A 27,918-nucleotide genomic window follows, 5' to 3' on the forward strand; every position below is an offset into this window, starting at 1 on the left:
AGACTACGTAGAAAAACCAGAAACTGCTGTAAGCCTGTCTTCTTTGTCAAGTGGTGGTCAGGCACTTTGTATAGTGCTGACAAGCTGACAGACACACCTGTGAAGCAGCCTTCTAGAACCCCATCCACTCAAGATCGAACCCTAGGAGGATACTCCCTCCGCTTTCCTCTCAGCTTGCAGGGGATGTTTAGTGCCTCTGGGAGCATTTTATATACTTTCCCCCCAGTTTTGTCATTGCTGGCTGCAGGAATGTTAGTCTGATCTTTCGCCCTGTCACTGCCGAGAGCCAGATCTCCTCAGATATCACAGCCCCCATCTGCACCAGTATAAACGGAGGCTCAGAGGGTACCATTTGTGTATCAGTACAGTGACCGGAGCCTCCCTCTTCCCACAGTGAACAACTAGAGAAAAGCTTCTGAGGGGAGAGGGACTTGGCTTTGCCCCACTCTGGGTACAGAAGAAACAAGGTCACTGGGACGTTGGGAACACCCCCAGCAGATACCCCAACATCACACGGTACTGAAATACTGGGAACACCCCCCGGGTGGTCACCCAACACATATGCACTGCTGCGTTCTGCTCTTGACGCCCCCTAAAATCAACGGCAATCAGGAACATCCGTCCTGGCAGGACTGGGCTTTATGCACCGCTTTCCCACTGTCTCTCCTAAGCACCCTGAGGTCAAACATGGTCAGCCAAAGGCAGAAAGAAGGGGATGAAGCTGTTCTGGTGCCTTAACCGAGAGCAGCAGAGCCTCAAAGCTGCAACCATACATCCCTTCTCCCACCCAGATCTGATTCCTGTCTGTATCCTGGGCTGACCTTCCTCTCCAAGTGCCCAGCACAGAGCCAGGAGGGTGCCCGTGAGCAGACTTGTCATACGGATACATCTGCATTTATACGATGCTGTCTCTGCCGTTATTTAATTAATTCAGGTCAATGAACAGCTTTGCACATACTATTAGCTATTATAAAACCGGAGAACTGAAGTTTCACACATGCGTGCTCCAAAGTACTGGAGAGGAAGAAATAAAGAGAACAGCCAAGAGGTGAACTTTTTTAAAAATCAAAATAAAATTATAAAAGCAAAATCAAACATGGTAAGTAGCCATAAGATAAACTCAGCGATCAAGATTAAAAAAGTATCAATCAGATACTTTCGGGTTGACCCATATTTATCCTAAGATCAATACTCCACCCAAATCCTTGTTGATCATTGGGACAGAGATGGCTTCAAGGTGGAGGAAACGGCAGGGGGACAATGTTTAGATGAAAATGTGGTTGCTTCAGTGTTAGTGGGTGAGGTGACAAGCTCAGGCTGTATGACGGCTAATCGTGGTTGCCAACCAGGCCACGTGTGAAATCAATGAAAATCTAAGTTGCTAAACACTCCTGTAAGATTATTTTTTTTAAAAAAAAAATCTGACGCCTTTAATCCCAGCACTCGGGAGGCAGAGGCAGGCGGATCTCTGTGAGTTCGAGACCAGCCTGGTCTACAAGAGCTAGTTCCAGGACAGGCTCCAAAACCACAGAGAAACCCTGTCTCGAAAAACAAAAAAACAAAAAAAAAAAATCTGTTTGTGTATTTGAAGAGGAAAGAGCTATCTTGAAACTGGGCCACACCCTCAGGTGCCAACCCAAGCGAAAGGACATGGAAGGAAGAAACTGTTGCTTTTTTTTTTTAAATATCTATTTATTTATTATGTATAAAATATTCTGTCTGTGTGTATGCCTGCAGGCCAGAAGAGGGCACCAGACCCCATTGCAGATGGTTGTGAGCCACCATGTGGTTGCTGGGAATTGAACTCAGGACCTTTGAAAGAGGAGGCAATGCTCTTAACCTCTGAGCCATCTCTCCATCCCTGAAACTGTTGCTTTGCTTTTACCTGCTTGCCCTCACTCTCACAGGCAAGTTCATCTCTCCGATTGCTGTAGCCAGTATTAAACCCAGCTCCTTCAGGATTCCAGGAAACTGAAAGCCGACAGCTGTCCAGGAATCCTCGAGGATGCTAGAGCCAGATGGCAACCGTTGAGAAGCCAAACACCAGGAACTGCACAACTGCTGGACGCTTGGACTTTCCATCATGAGCCAGACCTTGCTAGACTACCCAGATGGACCACAGCCTATATTTGATACATACCTCCATCTATCAGTTCTGTTCCTTCAGAGAACCCTGGCTAATACAGGCTTTCCTTCTGGCTACAGTGGCATGGATGTCCCAGGATGTCCTTGCTTCTTATACAGAGGTCTCATCTCAAATGTAAGTATTCCAGGCAGACACCTACACTTCATAGGTCCTTGCATCTGTGATGACAGATTAGCATATGTCCCGTACGTGAGGACCATGCTGATCAGATGAGCAGGAAAAGAGGCACTGAGCTGGGAGTAGGCTGCAAAATGAGGTCACCTGAGTGATCTGGAGGGCCCTATGCAGCAGCTCGTGAGTTCATGAGAACCCAGCTAAGGCCCCAGAACCTGCCTCAAACAGCCTCCCAAAGGCTGCAGAGCCTTCCACGGGGGCCAATTTCAGCCCATCTTACCACAGATGTTAAAAGGTTCAAGTCCCTGCCTGGTCCTGTCAGGAGGCTCCAGGAACACAGAAGGGTAGATCTAGAGCCCACTTCACCTAGGGCCATGCTTCATGGAAGAGCTGTATCCCCAGCACACAGGAGCTGCACCAGTCAGTGCTGATGGAGGCACGAAGCCTCCAGGACAGGAGAGTGGCATGGATTCCTACCTGGAACTTGACTCTTGTGTGTAGCCCCTGGTCAGAGGGTAGTAAAGCAGACCTAAGCCATTTCCTAGCTCAGTTTCTCTAGCACAGGCCTTGCATATAGTAAATGTTCCATGCATAGCCGCCATGGTACACCATCCAGAGGGTGGAAGAGAGATTCAGTCAGGAATATGACTTCAGCCCAGGGGCTGTGCTCATGGACAGGACATGGGGCCGGTGAGACAGCTCAGTGTGTGCTTGCCACCACACTTGATAACCTGAGTTCGATCCCCAGAACCCACATGGTGAAAGGAGAGACTTGCTTCCTGGAAGCTGTCCCCTGACCTCCCATCCACAAAACAAAATAAATGAAATGCGATTACGATATTTTTTAATAAAATAAATCTTAGGTGCTAGAGAGATGGCTCAGTGAATAAGAGCACTTACTGCTTTAGCAGAAGAACAAATTCAGTTCCTACCACCCAGACTGAACAGTTCATAACTGCCTGTAGCCCCAACTCTAGGGATTCAAAATGTCTGGCCTCCTCTGGCACCTGCACTTAATAATGTACATACTCCATGCACAGGAATAACAACAACAATAATAAGAAGAAGAAGAAGAAAATAATCTCTTTTAAAATTAAATCTTCAAAGAAAGAAAAGGGGAGGGAATGAAGATATAACACACTCAATGAATAAAAGCACTTGCTGCTCTTCCAGACTCAAGTTATCCCAGCACCTATATCCAATGACTTAGAACCACCTGTAACTGTAACCAGAGGATCTAGTGCCTCTTCTGGCCTCCATGGGCACTCAAACAGGTCTCTCACTCACACATACACAAACATGCACACACACACGTAAGCATGCACACATGCGCGCACATGCACACACATACACCCAAGTAAGCATGCACACATGCACGCACTTGCAGGTGGGGAGAGAGACATACATATAAATAACAATCTTTTTCCAAAAAAAAAAAAAAAAAACACCGTTTCTAATGACAGAGCACGGGCTTCAGAGATGGCTCAGGCAGTAAAGTGCTTGCCTCACAAGCATGAGGACCTGAGTTCCACCCCCAGTATCCACTTAAAAAGCAGGGGGTGCATAATGACATGTGCTTGTGATCCCAGGTCTCAGGAGGTGGAGCAAGGGAGATGTCTGGGACTTGCAGCCAACCTGATCTAATGGGAGAACTCAAAGCCACTGAGAGAATCTCCCCCCCCCCCCCAAAAAAAGTATGGTACCCAAGGAATGGCCACCAAGGCTGATGTCCACATGTGCTCATTCACACACAGAGACTCTGGGGACAGAACCCATAGCCTTTCACATGCTAAGCAAATGCCTTAGGACACCAGATTAAACAACAGAGAACACAATAGCTAGACCATGGAAGCCCAGGAACTTGGGGGCTGGCACTGGCCTCCCAGGGTGGTAGGAATCGTCCTTCCTGGCCCAGCTGCCACAGAAAGTACAAGAACATATGTGTGGGGAGGGACTGCCCCACACAGTGGCAGGACTATGACAATTAGACACAGCTGGGCCACATGGCGTGAAAGCACAGTGGCCCCTTACCTGCCCCGGCCTCTCCCTCCTGCAGCTTCTGAAGTCAGCTGCACTGACAGATGCGACACCCCACAATGACTCCTCTTACAATGGCCTGAACTCTTCCAGAAGGGGCCCCAAAGCGTCTCCCCTCCCACCTCCTGCCTGAGCCCCTGTAGCCCACAGCCTCCCTAGCCTGCATGGTGGCTGATTCAGGCACCCTGGTTTTCCACAAGGCAGCTGCTGAGAGGCCCAGCTCCCTCACCCTACAAAACGAGGGGGAATGAGCAACTGCCCTCTGCCTCAGGCACTGAGTGTTTACAGGGGACATAAACATCGTGCTGACAGGCTTGGCACACACTGTGAGCTCAGCCCCAGGCATGAGGCTGGCAGGCAAGCCTGTGACAAGCCACCATGAACTTGTTACTAGGAAACCAAAGGGGACATGGGGCTTTTTTTTTTTTTTTTACCTCAGCCCACACCAGACTTCGGTTTGTCTCAGGACACAGGCAGCAGAGAGTGGCTGCTGTGGACTGGATCATCTGTTTGAGGGGACAGATGGACAGACAAGGACCCTAGACACCTTTAATCACTCTCTGTTGGAGGAGTCACTCTGCCTACAGGTAGGTGCCAGGAACTACCTAGCCAGACTCACCTGGCAAGCCTGCTGGGGCTCTGCCCCACCCCCAACACACACACACACACACATTCACACGCACACAAAGAGAGAGAACAATTGCTTCTTTTCTGGGAATTCTTTCTAAGCAGCAGAAAAGCCTAGAAACATCGACAAATAAATAAGTAAATAAGCAAGCAAACAGGCGGCACTGGGTCACAAGGACTAGTCCCACAGGGACATCCTAGGCCCCAGGCAGATGGTCCAGGGTTTCGGTTCCTCCTTGTCACATGGCAAAGACTATGTGGCCCCCAGCGAGGCACTTCCCCTCCTGAAGCTCTAATTGTCAACTGCAAAATGGAGGACAGAGCCCCCACTTATGCTGCCAGGGATAAAATGGCATAGAATTCTGCAGGGGCAATGTGGGGGACACACAGGGATCCTTCACACAAGGAGTGCAATATTCTAAGTATCTGTCACCCCTGTGTCCTGTCCCCAGCCCTCTCTTGGTGGGGATGACTTGGTAGGTCCCGGGAATCGAACTCAGGCTGTCCGGCTGGACTGCAAGTACCTTTACTTGCTGAGCCATCTTGCTGGTCCTGGCTCTTCCGTCTAACATGCTGTGCTAGGCTCAGGTCAAGTGAGCTGCCTCCTCTGCTCCTTACAAAAGGACCCGTAGGGACCACTCTCTAGTGATGTAGAAAAACAATGAAGACTCAGTGTCAAGGTCACCCAGTGCTCTGGACACACTTCAGGAGAAGGCATCCTTTTAGTATGGCAGGGCTGTGGGTGCCTTCTTGGAGGTGACGTCTGGGCTGGGTTTTGTAGAATGAGTAGGAGTTTGGAAGTCAATACAAAAGATGCCGAATGCCTGACTGAACTTCGACAATAGAGCCCTGCACGGCCCGCTTACTCATTTTGCAGGGTTCTTGTATGTGCTTCTGTGTGCAATGTCTGTGCTAAGTACAAGACATGACATTTGGAAGGCCAAGTCTTCATTGGATTTGCAAGGCCCCATTAGACAGGACAAAGCTCTCTGCTAAGTTCCCAAGTAGGATAAATGAGACCCAGACTCTCCCCAGAGCCCTGCCCAAAACTCAGCAGTGGCTGACCTGGCATGCAATTCAACAGACCCTGACAAGTCCTCAGAAGCCATTCCAACAGAAGATGTTAGCGTGGGGGTACATTTTGGTTTGGGTAGCCGCTGGTAAGGTGACCATGTTCCTGTAAGCAACAACACTAATGAAACTCACATGGTCACTGTGGTAGTCTGAATGTAACTGGCCATCATAAGCTCACAGAGAGTGGTGCTATTAGGTATGGCCTTGTTGGAGGAAGTGTGTCACTGTGGAGGCAGGCTTTGAGGTCTCCTATGCTCAAGTTACACCCAGTGTCACACTTCACTTCCTGTGGCCTGAGGATCAAGATGTAGAACGCTCAGCTACTCCTCCAGCACCAGGTCTGCCTCCATGCCACCATGTGCCTGCCATGATGATAATGGGCTAAATCTCTGGAATATTAAATGTTTTCTTTATAAGAGTTGCCATGGCCATGGTCTCTTGACAGCGATAGAAACCCTAACTAAGACAGTCACCAAGAGACGGACAGGAAGGAAGGTTGTGAGACAGCACTGGAGGCACAAGGGTAAGGACCTGAGTTCAAATCTCCAGAACCCACGTAAAGGTTGAACATGGTAGCAAGCGCTTCTGTAACCCCAGTGCTCTTACGGAGAGATGGGAGGCAGTCAGGGGAACCCCTTGGAAACTCACCAGTCAGCTCTCCCAGTGGGAGCAGCAGAAAGCAAAGGAAGTCCTGTTGAAGTAGAAGGTGAAGACTATCACCTAAGATCGTCCTCTGACCTCCACAGTATGCTGTGGCACAGGAGTCTAATGTACACACACACATACACACACTTACATCATACACACACAGACAGATGTGAATACAGACGTGGGGCAGTTGTGAGAAGAGGGATTAGCAGAAGTGGGGGAGGGGTGAACATGATCAAAACTGTCCTGTTCATATATGAAAACATCACAAGGAAACCCATTATAGATAACTAATATATGCTAATAAAACACATTTTTTTAAAAAAGAAAGGAAAGAAACCAAGTCAGGCACAGTGGTGCATGCCTGTGATCCAAGCCCTTGGGCGACTGGGGTAGGAGGATCGCAGGGAGTTCCAAGGCAGCCCAGCCTACAGAGTGACAGAGGACAAGATGTGACTCCATTTCAAAACAACAACAAATTAAAAATCCTAGACACATCAAGGAAGCTCTTTCCCTCCCAGCCTGGATGTGTGTGTCCGGAACAGATGCCACCTGGATGGCACGGGGTAAAAGGGAAGCGGAAGCAGTTCAGATGCAGGGTGACGGTCTATACAGGTGCCAACCATGTGCCAGCACCAAGGCAGAATCTGCCAGGCAGCACTTGGGGTAGCAGGGCAATTACTCAGACATGAATTCTAACCCCAGCTCTGCCCTTCAATAGAGGGGCACCCTGGGCAGGTGCCTTCAACCTCTCAGAGCCCTATCTCCTTCCAGGCTCTAGAGCCTCTACCCAGGCCATCCCAGAAGACAGGAACCAACTGACAGAGATGTGGTCCATGACCACCGGTTTCATGATTCCATTCAGCCAGTCCCCTTGGCCAGAATTTCTTGTTCTTGGGAACAAGAATCCCAAGACAGGATATCAGTGAACGCGTACACTAAGGAGAAGCCCATCTTGTACAAGTGAGACACCAAGGGACACCGGGAGGCAGCTCCACCCACAGCAATGCTGGAGGTCCAGTCAAGGTGGCTTGGGCAATAAAGGGAAAGGGGGCTACAGGGTGGTGACCTTTAACTCCATCACTCAGGAGGCAGAAGCAGACGGATCTCTGTGAGTTCGAGGCCATCCTAGTCTACAGAGCAAGTTCCAGGACAGCCAGGGCTACACAGAGAAACTTTGTCTCAGAAAAACAGAGAGAGAGAAAGGAGGGAGGAAGGGAGGGAGGGAGGGAGGAAAGTAGGGAGGAAGGAAGGAAGGAAGGAAGGAAGGAAGGAAGGAAGGAAGGAAGGAAGGAAGGAAGGAAGGAAGGAAATCTTTTGATCCCTGCCTGTCACCCACTTAAGAAGCCCAGGGTCTTGGCCTTAGGCAACAAGCCCATAGGACAAGGGTACAACTTCATACTGTGAGTCCCAAAGCAAAGGCCTGACTGTAAGAGCCACCTACCCTGTCCTCTAGCCAATGGCCTCCTCTCCAGCCATCACCTCAGCCACGAGCCTCAGGAACTTGAACTGAAGTGGCATGAGGGTGCCGTCCCCACCTCTACTCAAAGAGGAGGTCTTACTTTTCGCCCTTCTCAACTATAAGAGATTGGTCTGTACTCTTTCCAGGGGTGTGTGGCCACAGATGCCTTCTGAAGGGGTCAGGAGACATGTTGTTGTTGCTTGGAAGAACAAAGACTCACGTAGCCCAGGCTGGCCTTGAACTCCTGATTCTAGCATCCCAGCTCCTGAAGTGCCACCATTACAGGTGTGCCCCACTATGCCTGGCTTTTTATCCCTCCCCACATTGGGTCTTTTCTGTGAAGTCTGCTCTAAAGCTCACCCCTGGGGGAAAGGAGCTATTTGGGGTGAATATAAAGCATCCCAAACACACCCTCTCAACTCACCCCAGGCTCCGAGCACGGCATCCTGTACACACCAGCCTCAAGGAGCAGCGCTGAACTAGAAAACTCTGAAGACAGATTTTAGACTTAGCTTTCTCTGACAGTGTTGAGCAGAGGGAGGACCATGGGCTGGGGTAGAGATGGGTCCCACAGGATACAGCCCTTGCTCTCTGTTATTAAAGAGCTTGCAGAGTGGCCAGGGCTTGGCGTTTCTGGGGTCAGATGGGAGAAAGACGACCACCGTCCCAAGTCACTGCCATCCCTGCCACCCCTCTATACCTCAACTCCCCCTCCCCCAGAGCATGGAAGGACTCCAACCCGCCTTCATTTCTATGCTTAAGAATTACTCCATAGCTGTTTCATAATGCAATAAAATATGCAGCTATACCCTTACAGAAAAGTTACAACCCCTGGCTGGGCACGAGCCCATGTGTTTAAGGCTGAAAATGAATTCACATCAGAGGACAATGAAGTCAGAGCCAGCACAAAGCAGGCTCTGCCATGACAGACTGTGAAGTCTGTGACCTCAAAGGGACATCTGTGCAGGTTTCAGAGTGGAGACGGAGAAACTGGGGCCCTTGGAGGGACCGAGAAACTTGAGACAGTAACACAGAGCAGGAGAGCTACACAGCCGGCGGTGAGTGACAAGCACCCTTGCTTTCCTGGGCCCTGGGAAGGTCCCAGCCATGTCACCTGGGCACAGAGAGCCATGAAAGGCAAGAGGAAGACAATGGGCCAAAGCCAGACATTTGCAGCCGCGGGGCCCTGGCTGCTGCACCTCACATGTGTGTGTTATTCTTGCGCCATCAGCTCTTCTGTATAAAATGGTAATAGCCTTACAGTTGTAGACTGGGGGTCAGACCTGAGAGGTGGGCTCAGACACTTTTAGAGGCAGGCCATTATGCAAATGCAGGTGCCACTTTTTAGAGCGACTGAAAAGCAGGCCTTTCCTTTTGGGCTTGTTTTGCTTAATAATGACATTTTTAAGTGGCAGTGTTTTGTGTTTGTCGTCTCAGGCAGCTGCTCTGACTACTTGATCACACATTGCTTAACAATCTGAAGAGGGAGCTGAGAGCCCTTTCCAGTGTTCCTGACGTGTGGGGTTCTGTTCAAGCTCCCGGAAGGACATTTGAGACCACGGCTCCTATTGCCCAGCTCAGTGGCTCGGGGCCATGCACGGTTGTCATGTAACAAATGAATCTGGACCAATCACAAACTATATGCCCGGCCAGGGGACTGACTGAAAACGCAATTTCTTGTTGGCAGCCGTTCCGCGGAAAACACCGCTCTGGCAACATTTTGGGTCAATCAGTTCAAATAAAATACATTCTTCAGATTAACTTCACCTGTTTCTGCTTAGGCTGTTCCTGTGGCTACTAGAAAATCAGCAGCCAGGCATATAACTCATGTTTGCTCTCCTCCACGCGGAGCTGCCACCGCCACTTAGAGGCCGGGGAGAGTGATGGTCTCAGTCAATGAAGCTGGTTGAGAAGGAGACCCCAGGTGCCCACGGGGCCCGTGAGCACCCTGTAGTTCCAGTGCCGCTGCCTTCGCAACAGGCCCACCAACCAGGTACTGACGTCATGTGTTACAATGAAGGAAACCGAGGTACGTGGAAGCAAGCAATCTGCCAAGACCAACTGAGCAGGAAATGGCAGCCTTAGGGCTCCAGTGCACTGCTCCAGGAGCGCACGGCCCAGCTGGACAATGGAGACTGCCCACAGATCAGACCTGGAGCACCAAGGAGGCAGTCACATCAGGGAGCCAATGCTTAACTCACCCCCTCCACCACCACCACCACCACCACCTCCATCACCACCACCACAAGCTGCAGTGTCTGGGTCAGGGTGGCTGAAAGGGTCCTGGAGACATGCAATATAATCACTATTGAGGATCCAGCCCCTTATACTCTGAAATGCTCCCCCGACACACAGCTGCTCCCACAAGATGACACTCTCCCCAGCTGCTGTCTCATGCCCTCCCAGGGCTGTCTGCTTGTATAATGGGCAAACGTCACCACCAGTTCCACAGAGACCAGGAAATCTGCCTTCCAAGGAAAGGAGAAGAAAGGTGGGGGGGGGCAAGGGGGAAGCGTAGAAAATTTATTAAACTGGAGCCACTGGGACCAAACGGCAACTTAAAGATCCAGACTCAGTCTCGTTCCCTGTAATTTACGGTTCAGGTTTGCAGTAATGGCAAGGTTAGGGATTAAGGGGGCTCAGGGTGAATGTCACCGAGGAACAGCTTCTGGCCGAGCAAGGCTACATGTTCTCAACTTATATCCCTACGAGAGCAGTTCCAGCTTGTCTTGCAGAAAGAGACCAGTGGCAAACCAGAAGGGGCAGAGGAAGAGGGAGGTGGGTACCCAGGTTCCAGACCAGACTGACCACAAGCGAGTCCTTGAGATTGAAAGGCACCCCACGAACCATAGTACACAGGATACCTCCAGGATAGCACCTGAAAAACACACTAGCCCTAAAATATCAGGATATCTCATACCTGGCCCTAGATACACAAAACCTACATGGTCCTTGTACTTCCAAACTCCAGGCTGTGCCCACCTGAAGGACATTTCCAGGAGAAAAAAAACTCAGGAGAGACCTCAGGAGAACTGCTCCCGGCACTGGCCCAGCCAGAGGTCCCCAGCCTCTATAGGATCACCCAATTAGAGGAGAGGTTAGGGCAGACTTAGAGTCAAAGATCAGCATGCCACTTACTAGCTGAGTGACACAAATCAGTTGCAGCTTCCCTCTGGGCTCATTTCCCAATCTGTGAAGAGGAGGCAACAGAAGGCTGGAGTTTACAAAGCATGAGAGGAAAAGGGTGTCGTGCTTGGTCCCAGTAAGATCTAGCGAGCACTGCCCATACAGATACACCAGGCCCGTACTAAGGGCTGGAGTCTTCAGACACTGGGCCTGACCTCAGGACCCTCCTGGTTTCCGGGAGACATTTAACCACCTAAACACTGAGTTTCTAAGATAGCAAACAGGGCACAAGTGCTGTGGGTAGCTCACCAAGGCTTCCCATAGCGAGGGCACCTAGGATAACCCTGAGCCCAGCACATATCCCCAGACTGCAACACCAGGGCAGAGGTGCCCTCTCTCCCTTGTGCTGTGCCACCAGCCTGAATCCCTTTCCCTCAATTCTCTGTACCCACATGGTGTTCTGCCTGCACCTGAGTGTCCTAAGCCCCTCTCTAACTCTGGAGAGAGGTCGGAGTCACACAGGACCCAGCAGGCAAAGGACTCAAGGTCTTGGATGACTTTCACAAACTCATTTCCTTCTTAGTGTACTCCCTATAGCCCAGGAGGATTCCACGGATGTCTGAAGGAACTCTGGGCTTCCCACCCACGGGAGCATCCCAGGTCTTCTGGCAACCCATTTCGGAATTCCCTCTGCCTCCAGGTGAGGAATTCCCGGCTCTCACAGAACTACAGGACAGGGCTGCCAGGCTAAGACAGACAAGCTAAGCTATGAATGCATTCCAGGTATGTCTAAGCGCTGTCTGTGGGCTGCATGGGGCCCAGAACGGCTATGAATGAGGCCAACACAAATCATAAACTTGTTTCAGACATATATGGGGGGGGTGCGGCTCGTGAGCATTAACTTTGTAGGTGACAGTGTCCCATCACAACGTTAGACCATCTAATAGAGACCCTGCAAACACACCAATGTTCCATCTCTGGAGACAGCGCAGATGGGGGGGGGGAGTACAGAATGGGGTTGCAAGTGCAGAAAACCCCTTAACGGCAGGTGCTCAGAACACGCAGCCCCGGCACATCTGATTCCTCTCTGAGCTTTCGCGCTGAGACAATAGGAGGGAGAGAGATAGCCAGTCTCCATGGAAGAAATGCATTTCTCAGAACGTGATAAAAATTGAGGACAGAAGTTTACCAGGAGGCCCAAGGGGACCTCAAGCTTGGGAGAAAAGTAGACACATAGGCCAGAGGCTGCCAATAACAAACTAGGTCCTGGGCAGAATCAGCCCCTCCCAGCCAGGGCCCCTCCCAGCCTCTATCACAGTTAGGCTCAGGGTGAGCTATTTCCCCACCTTGACAGAGAGCTGGGTAATCCCACACTGGCCACATGATCCCATTCATATGACCACAGAAGGCTGTAGAGCTAGGCCAAAGGCTCCGTCATCCCTGTGGGGGAAATGACTGGACTCGGCCTGCATGTAGGAGAGGGGGGGAGAATCCTCGGGGGAATTAAGAAGCAGGGGGTCACTAAGAGATGGGGAACCAGCTCTCCCCTGCAAGCCACACCCTAATCAGGGGGGCTATAAGGCGATCTGAGTCACAAGCCCCACTGTTTGGAGCCACACAGTGCGGAGCCCAAAGGCCAGGAAAGAGGAGCACAAGGACACCTCACCTGCCCCGCGCCACTCCCAGCAACCCCACAGAAGGAAATGTTCCAAGAGAAAGGCCACCAACCAGGACCAACAAGCAGCTGGGCAGCCTTCTACAAGGCAGAGGGTACACAGCAAGCATTGTAACTCAGCCACGCGGAAACCCCAGCTTCTGGCGGGGACACCAGAGAGCGGACAGCCAAGGCTGCCTCTGCCTTGAGAGCAGCTTGTTCAGCTGCTGAGCCAGGGGCTCCTTCCTCGTGTCCTCCCCCATCAGCCTTCCTCTACTTACTCGGCCAGCTCTTCCAGGCTTCGGTAGACATCGTCATCATTCTCAGCTGTCTCCTCTGAGGGAAAAGGCCTGCAGAGAGAAGGCAAAAGTGAGGACAGCGGATCTCTACATCCCTGCCACCGTGTGGGCCGGTCCGCAGGCCACCCTAGGCCCCATCTCACAGCGAAGCAGCCCAGTTTGTCAGTGCCTTCTACCATCCTGCATGACAGACCAGCCTTCTAGGTTGGTGGGCTCAGGGGAGCAGTTCCTGGGCCATGTGTGGGTCAGCCCTCAGCTGGTTCCCAAGCCTCTATAGCCCGTATTGAGGATATGAAGGCATATGAAGGATCTGATTCAAGGGCTTTTGTCCTCTGTCACCACACTGCCATTATCAACACAGCAGCCATATTCTGGAGGGCTATAGGAAAAGTATGGGGGCTCCCAGGATGCCTACAGGGTAGGCAAGTGGCCCGTCCCGGTCCCCCCAGGAGGGAAGCCTAGAAGGCTGCCCAGTTACCTCCTGTTCTTCAGAGCCTGTGAGGACAACAGTGAAGATAGGAAAGCCCCTAATGAGCTCCAACCCATCATGGCTACCCATCCACAAGGGCGTACAGTCCTGTGTCCTCCTATGACAGAACCTTGGGAGCAGGAGCTGTGTAGAGATATGGCCCTGAAGGGCACCACTGGACAGCTGTGATCCCCAAGGCACGTGCCATCACCACAGCCTTTAGTCACCACATCACAACTCCATTAGCAGCAGCCTCCCTAACGACCGTCCCCTAAGTTGACCTATACCTTGTCAGTGTAAGACTCTAGCCCCTTCTGGGGGAGGGGACATTCATCTTACAGCCATTCCCATGATAAAATCTCCTCTTTGGGATCCCCCACCAAGAAAAACTCCACTCAGGGAGAGTGACAAGGAACTCCGTGCAGTCAGATCCCAGGGATGCTTCCAGCCACTGCCACTTCCTCCTCCTTCTCCCAGGTAACCACGGCTTTATAACTCACTATCATCAAACTGGTTATCCTCATGTCTCCTTGATGGCCTCCTGCTTCAGCAGCCCTCACAGTTTATATCCCACCAAGCAGCTAGAGCTTACAGTCAAGACACAGGCTGGCCTCATCTCTTCTGGGCTTCGGCATCCAGTGGCTCCCACCTCCCAGAGACAGAACCTATCCCAGCCGAGGCACCATTTTACCAGCCAACACCTGCTCTTCCAAACCAGGACAAGCTCAACTGGTGGAGAGCCTCAGAGGGGAAGCCCAACCTGGAACATGCCTAACACCAACGTCCCTATCACCCTCTTCTAGGCACCCTCCCGCAGTCCTCCACCTGAGGCAGACCATGTCTGCTTGCTTCTGGGTTAGCAGCCCCTGCAGCTTCAAGCAACAGAAAAGGAGGAGTCATCACTCACCCTGACCCTCCCCCCATGACCCTGGAACACAGTGGCAACTGCTGGGGACAGAGCATTGGGGAAACAATATCGGCAGATCAAAGCTGGGGAGCAGGGTGCAGCTCAGAGTGTGGGGTATGGGATTGGAGCGAGGGGAGTCATCCTGTGTCACACCCACAACCCCATTTCCTGCAATGAGACCTGGGAAAGCTTTCCACAGCCTAGGAGACTGCTGACTGGGAGTCCTTTACCTATCTCAGCTTGGGAGGTTTCATTACATTTTTTTCCATGAAAATCTTACTAGGCTATGGTTGGGCATCTCTGCTAACTCTGTGTCCTCAAGACCCATCTCAGAGGGCAAAAGAGTGGGCTGAGCCTCTAGGGAGTGTCTTTATTGACAGGGAAGGCTGAGGAGGTATGGGTACGTGGAGAATGCCCACGAAGTTTCAGAGACTTCGAGCCATGCAAATGCCCACTGCAGGTCCTGTGGCCCAGGAGTGTGTAACTGAAACACACATGCTAAGCAGAGATGGCCTCCAGGGGGGAGGATTCCTAGACTGAGGAAGTAACTGTATGCATTTAGGGATTTGGAGAGGACACAGAAGAGTTCAGAACATGCCATGCCAAAACATGCCTCTTTTGACATACTGGTTACTTTAAGCTAAAAGAAATAGAATTAGCCAAGGCAGGAAAATGCTCTTGACCTCCTCCAACTGGGTGAGATAAGAGACTATGAGTAGCTATTTCCTCTGAATGGAAATGGTCCTTCCTAGAGAGGAAGTGGGCTCCCAAGACTAAGGAAAAGGAAAGACGCAAGGCCCAGGAAGTGAACAGAGCAGAACAAAAGTCACTGGCAGGAAGTTTCTGAAAAGTAAAAGATTTACAAGGCTCCTCCCCAATGTCGTATAAGTAGTGACAGGATAGGGAGATGGCTCAGCAGGTAAAGGCATTTGCCACCAAGCCTGACGACCTTAATTCAATCCCAGGGGACCAGACGGAGAAAAGAGAACCAACTCCTGCAAGCTGTCCACTGAATAATAATAACAATAATATAATAATAACAACAACAACTAATAATTCTAATGATAAGTAGTAACAGTTGCTGGGGAGAGACCACACTCAGACCGGCCGAGCTGACGGCAAATTGGACAAGTCACTCTCCAGGACACAGCTTTTGTGAGTGAGCTGTCACCCATGCTGGATGGACTTCTCAATAGTACAACTGTCCTTGGATCACCGACTCCTGGGGGTGACTGCAGTCATCTCATCTGTCACTGGCACCCACCTGGGGTGAAGCAGGCGTCTGTCCACATTTCCCCAGGAAAGTTACATGATGAGAAAACAGCCTTCATTTTACAAAAGAACTCACGTTTGGAAAGAGAATGTGGATGGAGAAGGAGGCGGGTTCGAGGAGAGGACCACTCTGAGGCAACTCTCGCCACGCAAGGGTGGCTTTATTCTCCAGACACTCCTCCGGCCCTTTCCTAGACCCACCCATTCACTCCATTAGCTTCTTAAAGCTCAGGATGACTATGCAAGCTTTGACCACAGACCCCCTTATCTAATCTCACACTGTTGTGCAGTAACTGCACAGGTGTTCCAAACTAAATTGTTTTGCTTGAAGGGGTAAAAAAAAAAAAAAGATAACCCTGTTTCTCCCATTAATCCGCTTGCACCAATTTAACACTAGGCCAGCCCAAGAACCTAGAAGGAGCCAAAACAGCGATCTCACTCTCCACCTGCTTCCTGGTCCTGGGAGGAGGAGGAGGAGGAGGAGAGCCCACACTGCTCTGCGGGAGTGAAGCACAGGCCACACCCCTGGAGCATCCTAAAGGCCATAGGGGAAGCAGATCAAAGGCAAGAGAAGGCAGCCAGTACCTTCAAAAGCTACAGGCCAAATCTACTCATCTTCAAGAGACAAAGGTGCCCCTTTAATTAAGTCAGGCAGCTCCTCCAGACCCCAGGTGCACAGTCAGGCAGGAATCAGCTACAAATGGGAGGCCCAGCTGGGGACTGGCCTTGGCGATCCACACTGCCTGGGATCCCCTCCTTGCCTGGGGGACAGCTGACATTTTCAGTGTATGATGATGATTCAGCAGTGATGGGCCCAGCTCAGAACTTCACCTCCCCATCCTTATAGAGCCACCTCCACTCAGAGCAACTGCCACGCCAGCCAGCGTGCTCTTTCTGCAGGTTTAACTTTTTATTTTTAAATACTTACATTGGGGGCAGGGGGCTCGTAGAGATCTGCTTGCCTCTGCCTCCCAAGTGCTGGGATTGAATGTGTGCACTGGTAAAATATTTATTTTTAACTGATAAGAGTGCATGCTTGTGCAACAGCATACAGCGTGTTGGGATGCTTTTTCAAATAAGGATAAAGTTACTTCTATAACGCGAAAGGAAATATCATCGTGGTTAATCCTGAGTGCTAACTTGACCAGATGGATGGCAGAATCATCTAGAAAAAAGGGAAGCAGAAGCTGGGGTGTCTCTGAATGTGGGTGGTGCTGTCCCACAATCTGGGGGGCTGGATGGAGTAATAGTGGGAGAAAGGGGAGCGAGCCTGCAGCACAGGCATATTCTCTGTGTGTATATGTGTCTCTGTCTCTCTGTGTACATCTTCTCGGTGTCTCTGTCTAGGTCTCTCTCTCCCTCTCTCTCTCCCTCTCTCTCTCCTCTGCTCCACTATGCCCTCTCTACCACAATGGGCTAAAACTTGCAAAACCATGAGCCAAAACCCACTCCCTCCACGGTTGTCCCTCTCAGATACTCGGTCACAGTAACCAAAGTCAGACAAGCACCATAAACGCTTATTTATGAGAAAATAAAGCTTCCCTCATACATAATATAAATGGAAAATTTTAAAGCCCCATTAAATCCTACAAAAGTGTGATATGTATAAAATGACAAGGTGGGAAAGGGCTGGGGTGCAACTTTTAATGCTGAATGCAGGTCGACACGGCCCCGTGTAAACTCTTAACACAGGGTGTATATGGGTAAAGGTTTGTGCTAGCCCTGGGGACCCAGGGATCCAGAAAAACCACTCATGCCCTTGGAGTCTACACTGCCAATGTGGCAGAGAAATAACTGGCTCTCCATTTGTGTGTGTATTTCACATGTGTACATGTGTGTTCAGGGTGGTGGTACACACCTATAATCCCAGCACTATTATAGGGAAACAAGACTCACTAGAAGTTCACAGTCAAGCTAGCCTGGTGTATGCAGTGATGAACAAGAGACCCTGCCTCAAACACAGTGAGAGGCCAGGAGCAGCCCCCAACATGTTCTCTAGGAGGAGATGCAGGAGTGCCAGAGCAGAAGGCACCGAGTTGATGCTAGGCATCAAAGTCTTGTTTCAACCTCTGAGTTCTTTAACAATCTTGTATATGTGGCTGCCCTAAATGTCTCCTTTCCGCATTTTTTAAGAGTTGCTTTCAGTGTTGGTTCCACCCCCTCTTGTCATTTCCTCCACCTGCACTATGCAGTGGACCTGAAACAAGCCTGTTAAAGGTGTGAGAATCACACCGCTGCCCGTAAACCTTTACTACTTACTTTTATTGGAGCATCACTAGCTGGGGCCACAAAGCCCTAGAGAACGGAGCTACAAATCCAATTAATTTCTGCCACAGCCAAACAAAGACAGGCGACTCGCCTGGGTGGGACAAGCAGGCCAGGCAGCCAACCCTGGATACACAAGGTTTTGAATTCAGCCTGCGTGGGAGCCTGTGCCAGCACCCCCTTTTCTAGTTCTCTCTCCAGCAGCCCCCACACTGGCTCTACTTTGGCCTTTGCACAGTTCTACCCTCTGTCTGAAGTCTACCCACCCCACACACCTAAGTCCCAGTTTACCTCGACTCAATGCAAACCCTACCTTGTGCGTGAAGACTTGACCACTCCTCTACCCAGGTCCAAATCTGAGAGCACAGTAGTTAGCACCACAATGGCACAGATGTGTGGGTGGAGGATGGGTGGACAGGCGAGTGAACAGATGGGTGGGTTATATGGATAATTGAACAGAGCAGAGCAGAACATCTGGGTGGGCAGGAGGTGACTAGACTCAGAGGCGGCTAGCCATGTGGGAGAACGAATGTGTGGACAGGTGGGCACACAATTATCAGAGGCCCTCACACTGTTCTTTCTCTCTGAAACCATGGCAAGCAGCAACCTCGAGCTAGAATGGGGAGGGGGGAGCACTTTCAAAGAGTACTTGAGAAGCAGCAAGAATTTGAGGCTGCTCTTGGGAACAAATGTGCCAGCCTGATTGAGCCCCGGGGAGTCCCATTTGTACAGAGAGTTGAGAGGAAGGAGCGAGAGTTTCCCAATCCACACTCCAGATGCAACTGCCAGCATAGTTAAGCTGGAAGCAGAACCTGGCTGAGATTCCTTTGCACCCCATCCTCTGTCTTCAGGCGCCCACCTCCATCTAGACCCAATGTTTCCCAGCCCTGGCTTCCCAAAGTACCTGGGCCAGTGGCGTTGATTTGTTCCTGTTTGTTAAAAGAGGGAGAAGAGGCCAGTCTGATGGCTCAGCAGACAAGTTTACTTGCCTCCAAGCTTGGAGACCTAAGTTTGATCTCCAGTACACACATAAGGTAGCAGGAGAGAATTGACTCCTGCAAACCATCAACTGTCCTCTGACTTCTGCATATATTCTCTCTCTCTCTCTCTCTCTCTCTCTCTCTCTCTCTCTCTCTCTCTCATTTAAAAAGGAATAAGAAGCCAAAGAGGCCACTCTTCAGTCTACACAGAACACATCCTGACCTGGACAGGCAGAAAGAGCAAGCCAGCTCTCCCAGCATGGGTGAGGCCCTCTCTCCATATCAGAACATTCCCGAACACTCACTTCCTCATGCCCACTTCTGGGAAGCCAAGTTTCCCCTGAACCGGCAAGGGGATTCAGCGGATACCCCTACAGGAAGAAAACCACAGCAGGCAAGAAATCCCCAGCAGCCCAACCTCCAGCCCAGCGTTCCTCAGCACCCGCCCCCACCAGCCCACGCCACACACCCCCCCACACACCTCGCCTGCCTCCTGGAGCTGCTCCTGTATCCAAGGATCCAGCCACTGTACCCCAGGGCTCACATCTGACACCACAAAGGTGTCTCTGACCAGAGGAAAGAGACTCAAGAAAAGAGACAGTTAAACGGGTACCCAAGCCCAAACTCAAAATGAAGCTCACGTTCAACCCCTGCTTTCTATAAGTCCATCCTCCCCTCCTACCTCTTCCGGCCCCTCCGCTTCCAAGGTATACACAGGGCACTTGTTGAAGCTGGCCCCTGGCCACTTGTCACAGCCCCAGGAGTAGCCGGGGCTTAGCGGTTTCTGTCCCAGGATTTCTGAGCCCATTTCTGAACAGTGACCTCCTCCATATTCAGACTGTATCTGCACCTGCAGTTGGTTGTTAGTAGCCAGAGTCAGGACACCAGAGGCAGCGGAACCTGGGATGGGCCTTCTGTGAACAATTCAGCCAGGGTGCTGAGCTGGGACATTGCAGACCCAGGAGGAGACCCAAAGCTGCTCCTGTGGCTGGAGCTTCCTTCCCGGCTGCTCCTTTTCCCGTACTCAGAACCAGCCTGGGAATACAACTGTATGGCTGATTCCACTTGGTATGGCCTTCCCTACCCAAGGATTCCTCCACCCCAGATTAGGGCAGCCTCTCCCACCTCTGTAAGCTAGGCAAGTGGAGAGGCCACAGCCCGCTGTCTCTATCTGGTTCACTCCAGGGGTGGGGTGTCTGGAGGCATAAGCCAAGAGCTAGGCCCCTGAGAGTAAGATTTGAATTTTCTGGCTCTGCCCATCTGAGCCACAATTGTTTGCTCTAAGATAAGTCAGGAAAAGCTCTGAGTAACACCCCCTTTGAGCATCCTTTACATGGTGGTGTAGGTCCCGCCCCCACTTTTGACCAGCTCACCCTACAAACCCAGTCTGCCGAGTCTCAACCCTCAGGCCTTGCAGCCCCTGGAGCTCCTGTGAGCACAAGCTCCAGTTACTAGGAACCTTCTCCTGAAGCAGCCAGTAGGACCACCCAGGTCCCCTCACAAGCACACAGAGGCCTTTGACCTCCAGGTGCTCCTGTGCTCTGCCGCTTTTTCCCACAATGTCATTGAAGCAAAAAGGAGCCTTGAAATGAATGTGGCCCCAGGAGGCACTAGAGCCTCAGATTAGCACCCAGGCTTTGGTGAACCTTGGTTAGTCAGTCCAGCTCACAAATGTGGGACCCAGAATTTGTTCTCCAGACTATGCAGACATTTCAGGGACAGGTGACCTGGCTTGAGACAGCAGCCCTCCTCTAGAACACTCAGTGAGAGCGTGTACAGTGGCCTCAAGGCTGCATGCACCTCGGTAAGTCACTGTGTAGCCACCTCCACCGTGGGTGGCCTGGCTGTGCACTAAGTGAGAAAATGTAAGGCTGGGCCTTGCGTCTATCCTGCGAGTGACCCTGCCAGACAGCACCGCTGCCTTTGGCCTCAAAAGCTCAGGTGTGCCCAGAGTCCAGCATCTATCTTCCCCTCAAGGAGAGGCAACAATCCCCACATGAAGAGTCCTGCAAGGTGACACTTTCAGTGTTGGAATGGGTACAGACTGGTCACCTAGTCCCACGGGTTGTAGACAACATTACTTGTGAGCCTTGGCCCGGCCTCCACACTGGACCCTGAAACTCCCTCAGACCACAGGAAGAAGGAACTGCCACTAACCACAGACAGGGTCAGCTCTGCCCTCCCTAGAGAGGAGGGCTGGAAGCCCAAGCGGGACGAAAACAGAGGTCAGTACCGATGTCAAAAACCCGGAAACATGACTGAGCCGCAGGCCCCTCTGGCACCGTTTGCCAGGGAAAAGGCAGCCAAGCCGACTTGAAAGGCACACCAAAAGCCTGCGGGATGACAACTGCTTAATTATTCAAACAGGCACCTGGGTAGTCGCATCCTAATTGGCAGGAAGGCCTGGAAACCCTGGGGTCTTAACTTATTAAAACAGCGCTCCTACTAAACAGCCCAACTGTCAAAACAAGCCCACAGACGACGGGTCATGGACGGGTCTCCTCAGTCGACACCCCACCCAGTCCAGACAGTGGGATGAGTAGTGAGTCCTGCCCCACAGCCACACCTCCAGCTAGTTCTCTGTGTCAGAGGCGGAGGCCAGCACCACACTGTGAAGGCAACAGACAGCACGGCGGATAGCGGCTGCAGCAGAAAGGAGCAGGAGGTTAGCCTGAAGTATATTCTCACTTTGAGCTCAGAGGTCCGGGTTCTGGAAGCTGGGTATCCAAGCTCCTAGCCTCAGTGACCTACTCTGGTAAATGGGGCAAACCATGCACCTCTGGTGAGCGATGGCACCGCCATCCTGCTTTAAGGAGAATAGCCCCAGTGGCAGCCTAGGCAGAGGAACGGGAGGGCTGTGCTAAGGTGAAAGTAAGCCAGGTGGAGGCGGAGTCTAGTGATGCCGGCATTCGGTAACCACAGGGCTGGGCTAGGACCAACCACCAGGATCTTTAATGAAAGTAAGGCTGGAAACATGAGAGGACCTCTGCCACCTTTAATGGGACTTAGAAGATGGGGACAGTAAGGCAAGGCTACTGTCATAGCCCTGACAGTAATCTCTGACCTCTGCCAAGACCCAGCAGGGGCAGCAATAAGAGAAGTGGGATGCGGGGTTGGAGAGATGGCTCAGTGGTTAAGAGCATTGCCTGCTCTTCCAAAGGTCCTGAGTTCCATTCCCAGCAACCACATGGTGGCTCACAACCATCTGTAATGAGGTCTGGTGCCCGCTTCTGGCCTGCAGGCATACATGTAGAAGTTGTATACATGATAAATAAATAAATAAATATTTGGAAAAAAAAAAAGAGAGAAGTGGGATGCAGCTGACTCAGAGCCTCCTGGGGCCAGGGCTAACAGGGCAAGACTCCAACTGACCCCCCAAGTCCCACAGGGGCCCTCGTGGCCTGTGTCTAGAGCCCCACAAGCAGAGGAAGACGTGCTGACGTCAAGGGCCAGTCCAGAAACAGGGCTCTGCTCTGCCCTGCCCAGTCTGGGGAAGTCTGGGGCGGAGCTTCGACTGATAACTAAGGAATTCAGCCTTCAGTTTTCTGACTCTTCTGGTGAGGAAGCCTCCAGCAGGCAGAGGTTTGGTAGGGAAAGGAAAAAAATACATCCAGGGCACCCAACCCCTCAGGTAGGCCCAGCCCTGCAGCCTCTCTGGTTTTACAAATGTTCTAGTTTTATTTCTGTTTCTGGGATTAAAATAAATAAATAAATAAATAAATAAATAAATAAATAAATAAATAAATAAATAAAAATAAAACACTGATCGAAGCAACTTAGCGGAGGAAAGGGCTGATCGGGTTTACAGTGCCATACATTCCAGGTCACAGTCCGTGACTGAGGGGAAGTGACGATGGGGACTCCGGCAGCCAGTATGTCACATCTCAATCACAATCAAGAGCAGAGAAAACGCACGCAACCGCGCTGCACGCTCGCTGCTTACGCTCGGCTAGCTTCTTCACTCTTACACAGTGTAAGGACCAGGGAAAGGTGCCACAAACAGTGGGCTGGGACTTCCCACGTGAATTAGCAATCAAGACGATCACAGCAGACATTCTGACAATCTGGTCTTGATGACGCCTCGATAGAGGCTTTCCTCCCAGGTAATTCTAGGCTGTACCAAGTTCACAGCTAAAAACAACCAGCACAGAACCCCAGCACAGAACTACATACATGGTCTCTTTCAGGGGCCATCTGCCCAGCTGGCCTGGATGAACACTTAAGATGACTCCTGGGAACCCGGTCCTCCTGTGCAGGCCTTAGGGAGATCCCAGAGCTCTGCCAATTGTACTTTTTCAACCTCCAACCTCAGACCCCAGCGGCCAGACAACACTGTGACATGGTCCCTGCCCAGAATGAAGCTTGAACCATCAATGTTCTATAAGGGCTGAGGAACAGTAGCCTCCCCTCCTCAAGGCCTCCTGCTCCAAGCCTGAGAAAGTCTGCTCTGAGTCTGGCAATACTGGGTGCAGAGTGGACAGGAAGATTCTGAAAAGTGACAGTTCTGGGACCAGATATGCTAGGTCCCACCCACAGGAAGAAACCAAGAATGAGGATTGGGTCTGCCCAAGGTCCTTGACCACAGGGGTCCAGCCTCTTGGCTTCAGCTAGACTCTCCAAGCCCCAATGGTGCCCCTCACAGCTCCAAACTGCCTCAAGTTTCATGGGAGTCCCAAGAAGCTCATATGAAGCACACAGAAGCTTCTGAAAATGAATGGGTCCTCCCTCAGATGGCCTTTGGCTGTGTGGGGCTTGCTCCTTCTCTGCGCTCTGGCATCTAGAACAACCCCTTGAATCACATGAGCCAGGACTCAGAGCTGCAGGCACCCCACAGGAGCAGAACAGCTTTGTCTGGTTCGTGTCAGTGCCTGCCACAGGCAGAAGGAAGGAGAAGGAATCCACGGGCCTTGAAATTGCCACAGTACCGAGTGTCCACACAGCTGGCTTCCTTCACAAACCACAGGGAAGCTGACAATATGGACAGGACCCAGTTAGCGAGCTGGGGGTGGGGTACAGCTCGGGGCACTACCAAGTACTACCAAGTCCCCATGTGATCTTAGGCAAGACCCCTCCCCTCTTTGAACTGCCAAGGGGAATGGAGTGTTCCAGCAGCTGGAGGCTCTCGTCCATCCCCCAACATCCTGCCAACTTGCTGCTGGGAAATGAAGGGTCAGCCCAGTGGCCTTGGCAGGGTGCCTAGGCCAGGGGACCTTTCTCTTGGGGATCTGATGTGATCAAGATAAACCAAGGCTGCCTCTTAGGACATGGCAGGCATCACTAATCAATCACTGTCCTGCCCCTGGGTTCAGCTGAGATGGTTGGTGACCGTCTAGAAAGACTAAGAAGAAGGGCACAGAACCCCAGGAAAAAGCCAGCCGCCCCAGTCAGCTTCCTGAGGGCAGTTCTGCACAGCCCCCTTCTCTAGTGACCATCCGGAGGTGGGATGAATACCAGAGGCCTGGGCAGATCAGTCGGGCCTATAAATACTAAGCTTGATCAGCCACCGGGGAGATGCAGAACGGGACAAGACACCCTGTTCTGCAAGGAGGCATCAGTGAATTCCACAGCTCCTCTGCCAGTTCCAATAGGGGGACAGGCTATTTCTTATGACATCCAATATGCAGGATGCTGAGGTAACCCAACCCCTCCTGAAAAATGGCACCTAGGTCTCTGTTGACAGAGGCAGAAGTATAACTCCAACCACCAATCACTTGGGTGAGGTTAGGGTACCATAGGCCCTGGATAATAGGAATGGCTCCTTCCACGGGGTTAGATGGGGTTCCACCATATTCTCCAGGGATACAGGCCAAGACTTGAGGGAAGCAGAGGACACTGTCCTGTGGCCCCACAGAAATGGTCCTCCCTCTGCCCTAGGACCTTACTCCTTCCTGACTGTGGAGCACTAGGATCCTTGGCCCAGAGCAGACAGATGGATTGGTGCAAAGCTGTCCCCACCCACAGCAGAGAAACTGGATGCATGGCATAGGTGCATGGCCTCGCCTCCTGGCCAGGTATGACATGCTTTGGTGGCTAGGAAGCAATCCCTCAAGACTGAAGGCAGGCCTGTCAGCAACTGATGATACCATCCTAGGTTACCTCTTTGATGTGGGAGGTCCTTCTGTATATGTGTTGCTTTTATTGGCTAATAAATAAAGGAGCTGCTTGGGCCTCATGACAGAGCAGAATAGAGCTAGGAAGGAAAACTAAACTGAATGCTAGGAGAAAGAAGGCGGAGTCACAGAGAAGCCATGGGGCCACTGCAGGAGACAGACGTTGGACGCTGGATGGAACTTTACTGGTAGGCCACAGCCATGTGGAGATACACAGATGAGTAGAAATGGATTGATTTAAGATATAAAAGCTACCTAGCGATATACCTAAGTGATGGCCCAAGCAGTGTTTTATTTAATACAGATTTCTGTGTGATTATTTTGGGAGTCTGGGCGGCCAGGAAACAAACGAGTAGCCTCCGACAACCCCTTCTCTTTATTCTGAGTCCTGCCTGCCTGTGACAGCTGCTTAGGTATGGCAGACTTAGTCTGGTGACACCCAAATCAAGAGCAGATCAGGGCAAGGGCCATCATGCTCCCATCACCCTCGCTTGTGATCAAAACATATTCTCTGTGCTCTTCACCTCCCCATGGGAGACAGCTGTCACCAGCCCTGGTTGACACAACCATCCCAGGGTCATAAAACCGGAAGAATCCAAAGCACACAGACTTGATGTCCTGGGCTCTTCCTTTCCCTCCTCTCTCCCCTTCACCAATTCAAGCATTACACAATCAGGAGCCCTATGCACCTTTCCCCAAATGCAGCGTTTACCACAAGAAACGCTGTCCCCTTTCCCACCAGAGCATTCTAGAAGCTGCTGTTCTTCCTCACAGGCAGATACACTGTCAGAGATTCCGGGATGAGTAGATACTGGCCGACATGAGTGCCCACAGCAGCGAGACACATGTGCATTTGTGCATGTACATATATGTGCTCACTCTCCACCCCACCCTAGCCTCACCCCTCTGCTGCCCATACCTTTCAGCATATGACCTTGCAAGGTGCAGGAGAATACAGGAGAGCCCTCGGGAAGAAAAGGAAGCAGGCCAGACAGGCCTGTGACTCACACCCGTTGCTTCCCCCTAAGCTGTTACCCCACTTTGCTGCTCAATGACAGAGCAGCAGCTGACTCAACCGGGAGTCCCAGTGAGCTAGGCCCCAAACTAGACACACAGCAATCAACGATGGCTCTTCTGTCTCCCTCCCTGGGGAAGGGGATCAGCACCCTAATTGTGCATGGGCAATCTACCATGCTGCCACCACCGAGGTCCTGCAAAGGAGAGAAAGGCGGCCCTCCTCCAACTAAGCTGGCCACATGATCGGGCGTGACGTGACAGCGGGTTCACCAGGGCCAGGTGGTCAGGACGTTTGATGTCACCAGGTGGGACAATTAAAACCATCTTGCTGGCAAAATGAGCAGCTGAGTGATGAAAATTGCCGCTTCCCATCCGAATCTCCTCTCCCAGACAGTCCAATTACCTGGAATTAGTCAGGCAGCACCAGCTGGGAAATGGGGTGTCACCCAGTGGATGGATGCCAACAAGAAAGCTGGGATACTGCAAGGGGTGTGTGTATGCGCGCATGCGTGCTTGTATTTGCACGTGCATGTGTGTGTGTGTGTGTGTGTGTGTGTGTGTGTGTGTGTGTGTGTGTGTGTGGAGGATCCAGGAACTAGATGAATCAGCTCAGGAGAAAAAGCTGGGTTACAGACTGGGATCACAGCAGCATGGGGACCTGGTGTCATGCTGACATTGACAGATGGTCCCTACCCAGCATATAGTGCTCTGGAGGGCACATTCTACAGGGTCCCCAAAGCCCATACATACCCTTTGCCTGGGAAGTATCACTCTAGGGACATTAGCACCTTTCAGATTGTGAAAAATAGGTTGCTTGTTTGTCTTTTTAATTCAAAGGCAGTTACTCTGACTTTAAAAAAAAAAATAAAATAAAATAAGGATTCCTATTTCCTGAACCTTCTCTTCCTGCTCTGCGCTGATCAACCAATCGCATCAGACTGTGAGGTCAAGCACCCTCCAGTGGGTAAGACATAGTCATAAGCTATGTCAGAGATAGAAGAAGAGCGTGTTGCCAGCCCAGTTTGTGTTCTGGCAAACCCCCTTTGAAAAAGGAATCTCCTTGCCAAGACACTTTCCCTCTGTCTGAATGAGATGGTTCATTTTTGTTTCTAACAAGATGGTTTTCAATTGTACCAAAAAGAGGTCAGGCTCCTGCCCTGCCTTCACCACCTGAGGATGCACTCCTTCATCCTCCAAGGTGCCAGGGAGGAAAAGGATTCTGATGGGAAGAGGCTGGCTGACATCCATGGGGCTGTCTACCTACAATCTGAGCCTGTGGAGGGTAGTCAGCACCTCCCACTGCACCTCACAAAGAAGAAAGATCAGGTTCCTTAAAGCAGTCCGTGACTCACCAGACATTCGTTTTCATTCCGAATGTTCTGTTGTTCTTAGATTTAGATACGGGTGTGTCTGTCTGATATGCCGAGAATCTGCTTCGTACTGAAGAATGGCTGTTACAGCCCCCAGTACCAGGAACATTCTGTTTCTCCCACCCAAACCACAGCCTGACCCTAGCCATGACTTCTGCCTGGCCTACCCACCAGACAGTGCCAGTGACGACAGCCCTGTTCTAACAGCTGGGAAGCAGAAACAGTCAAGAAGTCTATCCAATGACAAATGGTCCAAAAGACTACAGTCTGTTTGGGCAGGAGCCTTAAGGAGGAAGATGCAGTCGAGAGAGAGAGAGAGAGAGAGAGAGAGAGAGAGAGAG

At 51.3% G+C, this 27,918-nt stretch overlaps 1 protein-coding gene across 3 annotated transcripts in view; it reads right to left on the reverse strand.

Annotated features, from left to right (window-relative positions):
- Vav2 (vav guanine nucleotide exchange factor 2) overlaps nucleotides 1-27,918 on the reverse strand; it is a 185,033-nt gene that overhangs the window by 58,903 nt on the left and 98,212 nt on the right. For all 3 annotated transcript variants that reach the window (XM_050154926.1, XM_050154927.1, XM_050154928.1), the window contains exon 4: nucleotides 13,170-13,238. In XM_050154926.1, coding sequence (XP_050010883.1) covers nucleotides 13,170-13,238 — 69 coding nt within the window. The remainder of the gene's footprint in view (nucleotides 1-13,169; nucleotides 13,239-27,918) is intronic.

Source organism: Alexandromys fortis, unplaced genomic scaffold (assembly GCF_014885135.2).
Source record: "Alexandromys fortis isolate MF-2015 unplaced genomic scaffold, M_Fortis_MF-2015_v1.1 scaffold_72, whole genome shotgun sequence".
In the NCBI taxonomy this organism is placed as follows: Eukaryota; Metazoa; Chordata; class Mammalia; order Rodentia; family Cricetidae; genus Alexandromys; species Alexandromys fortis.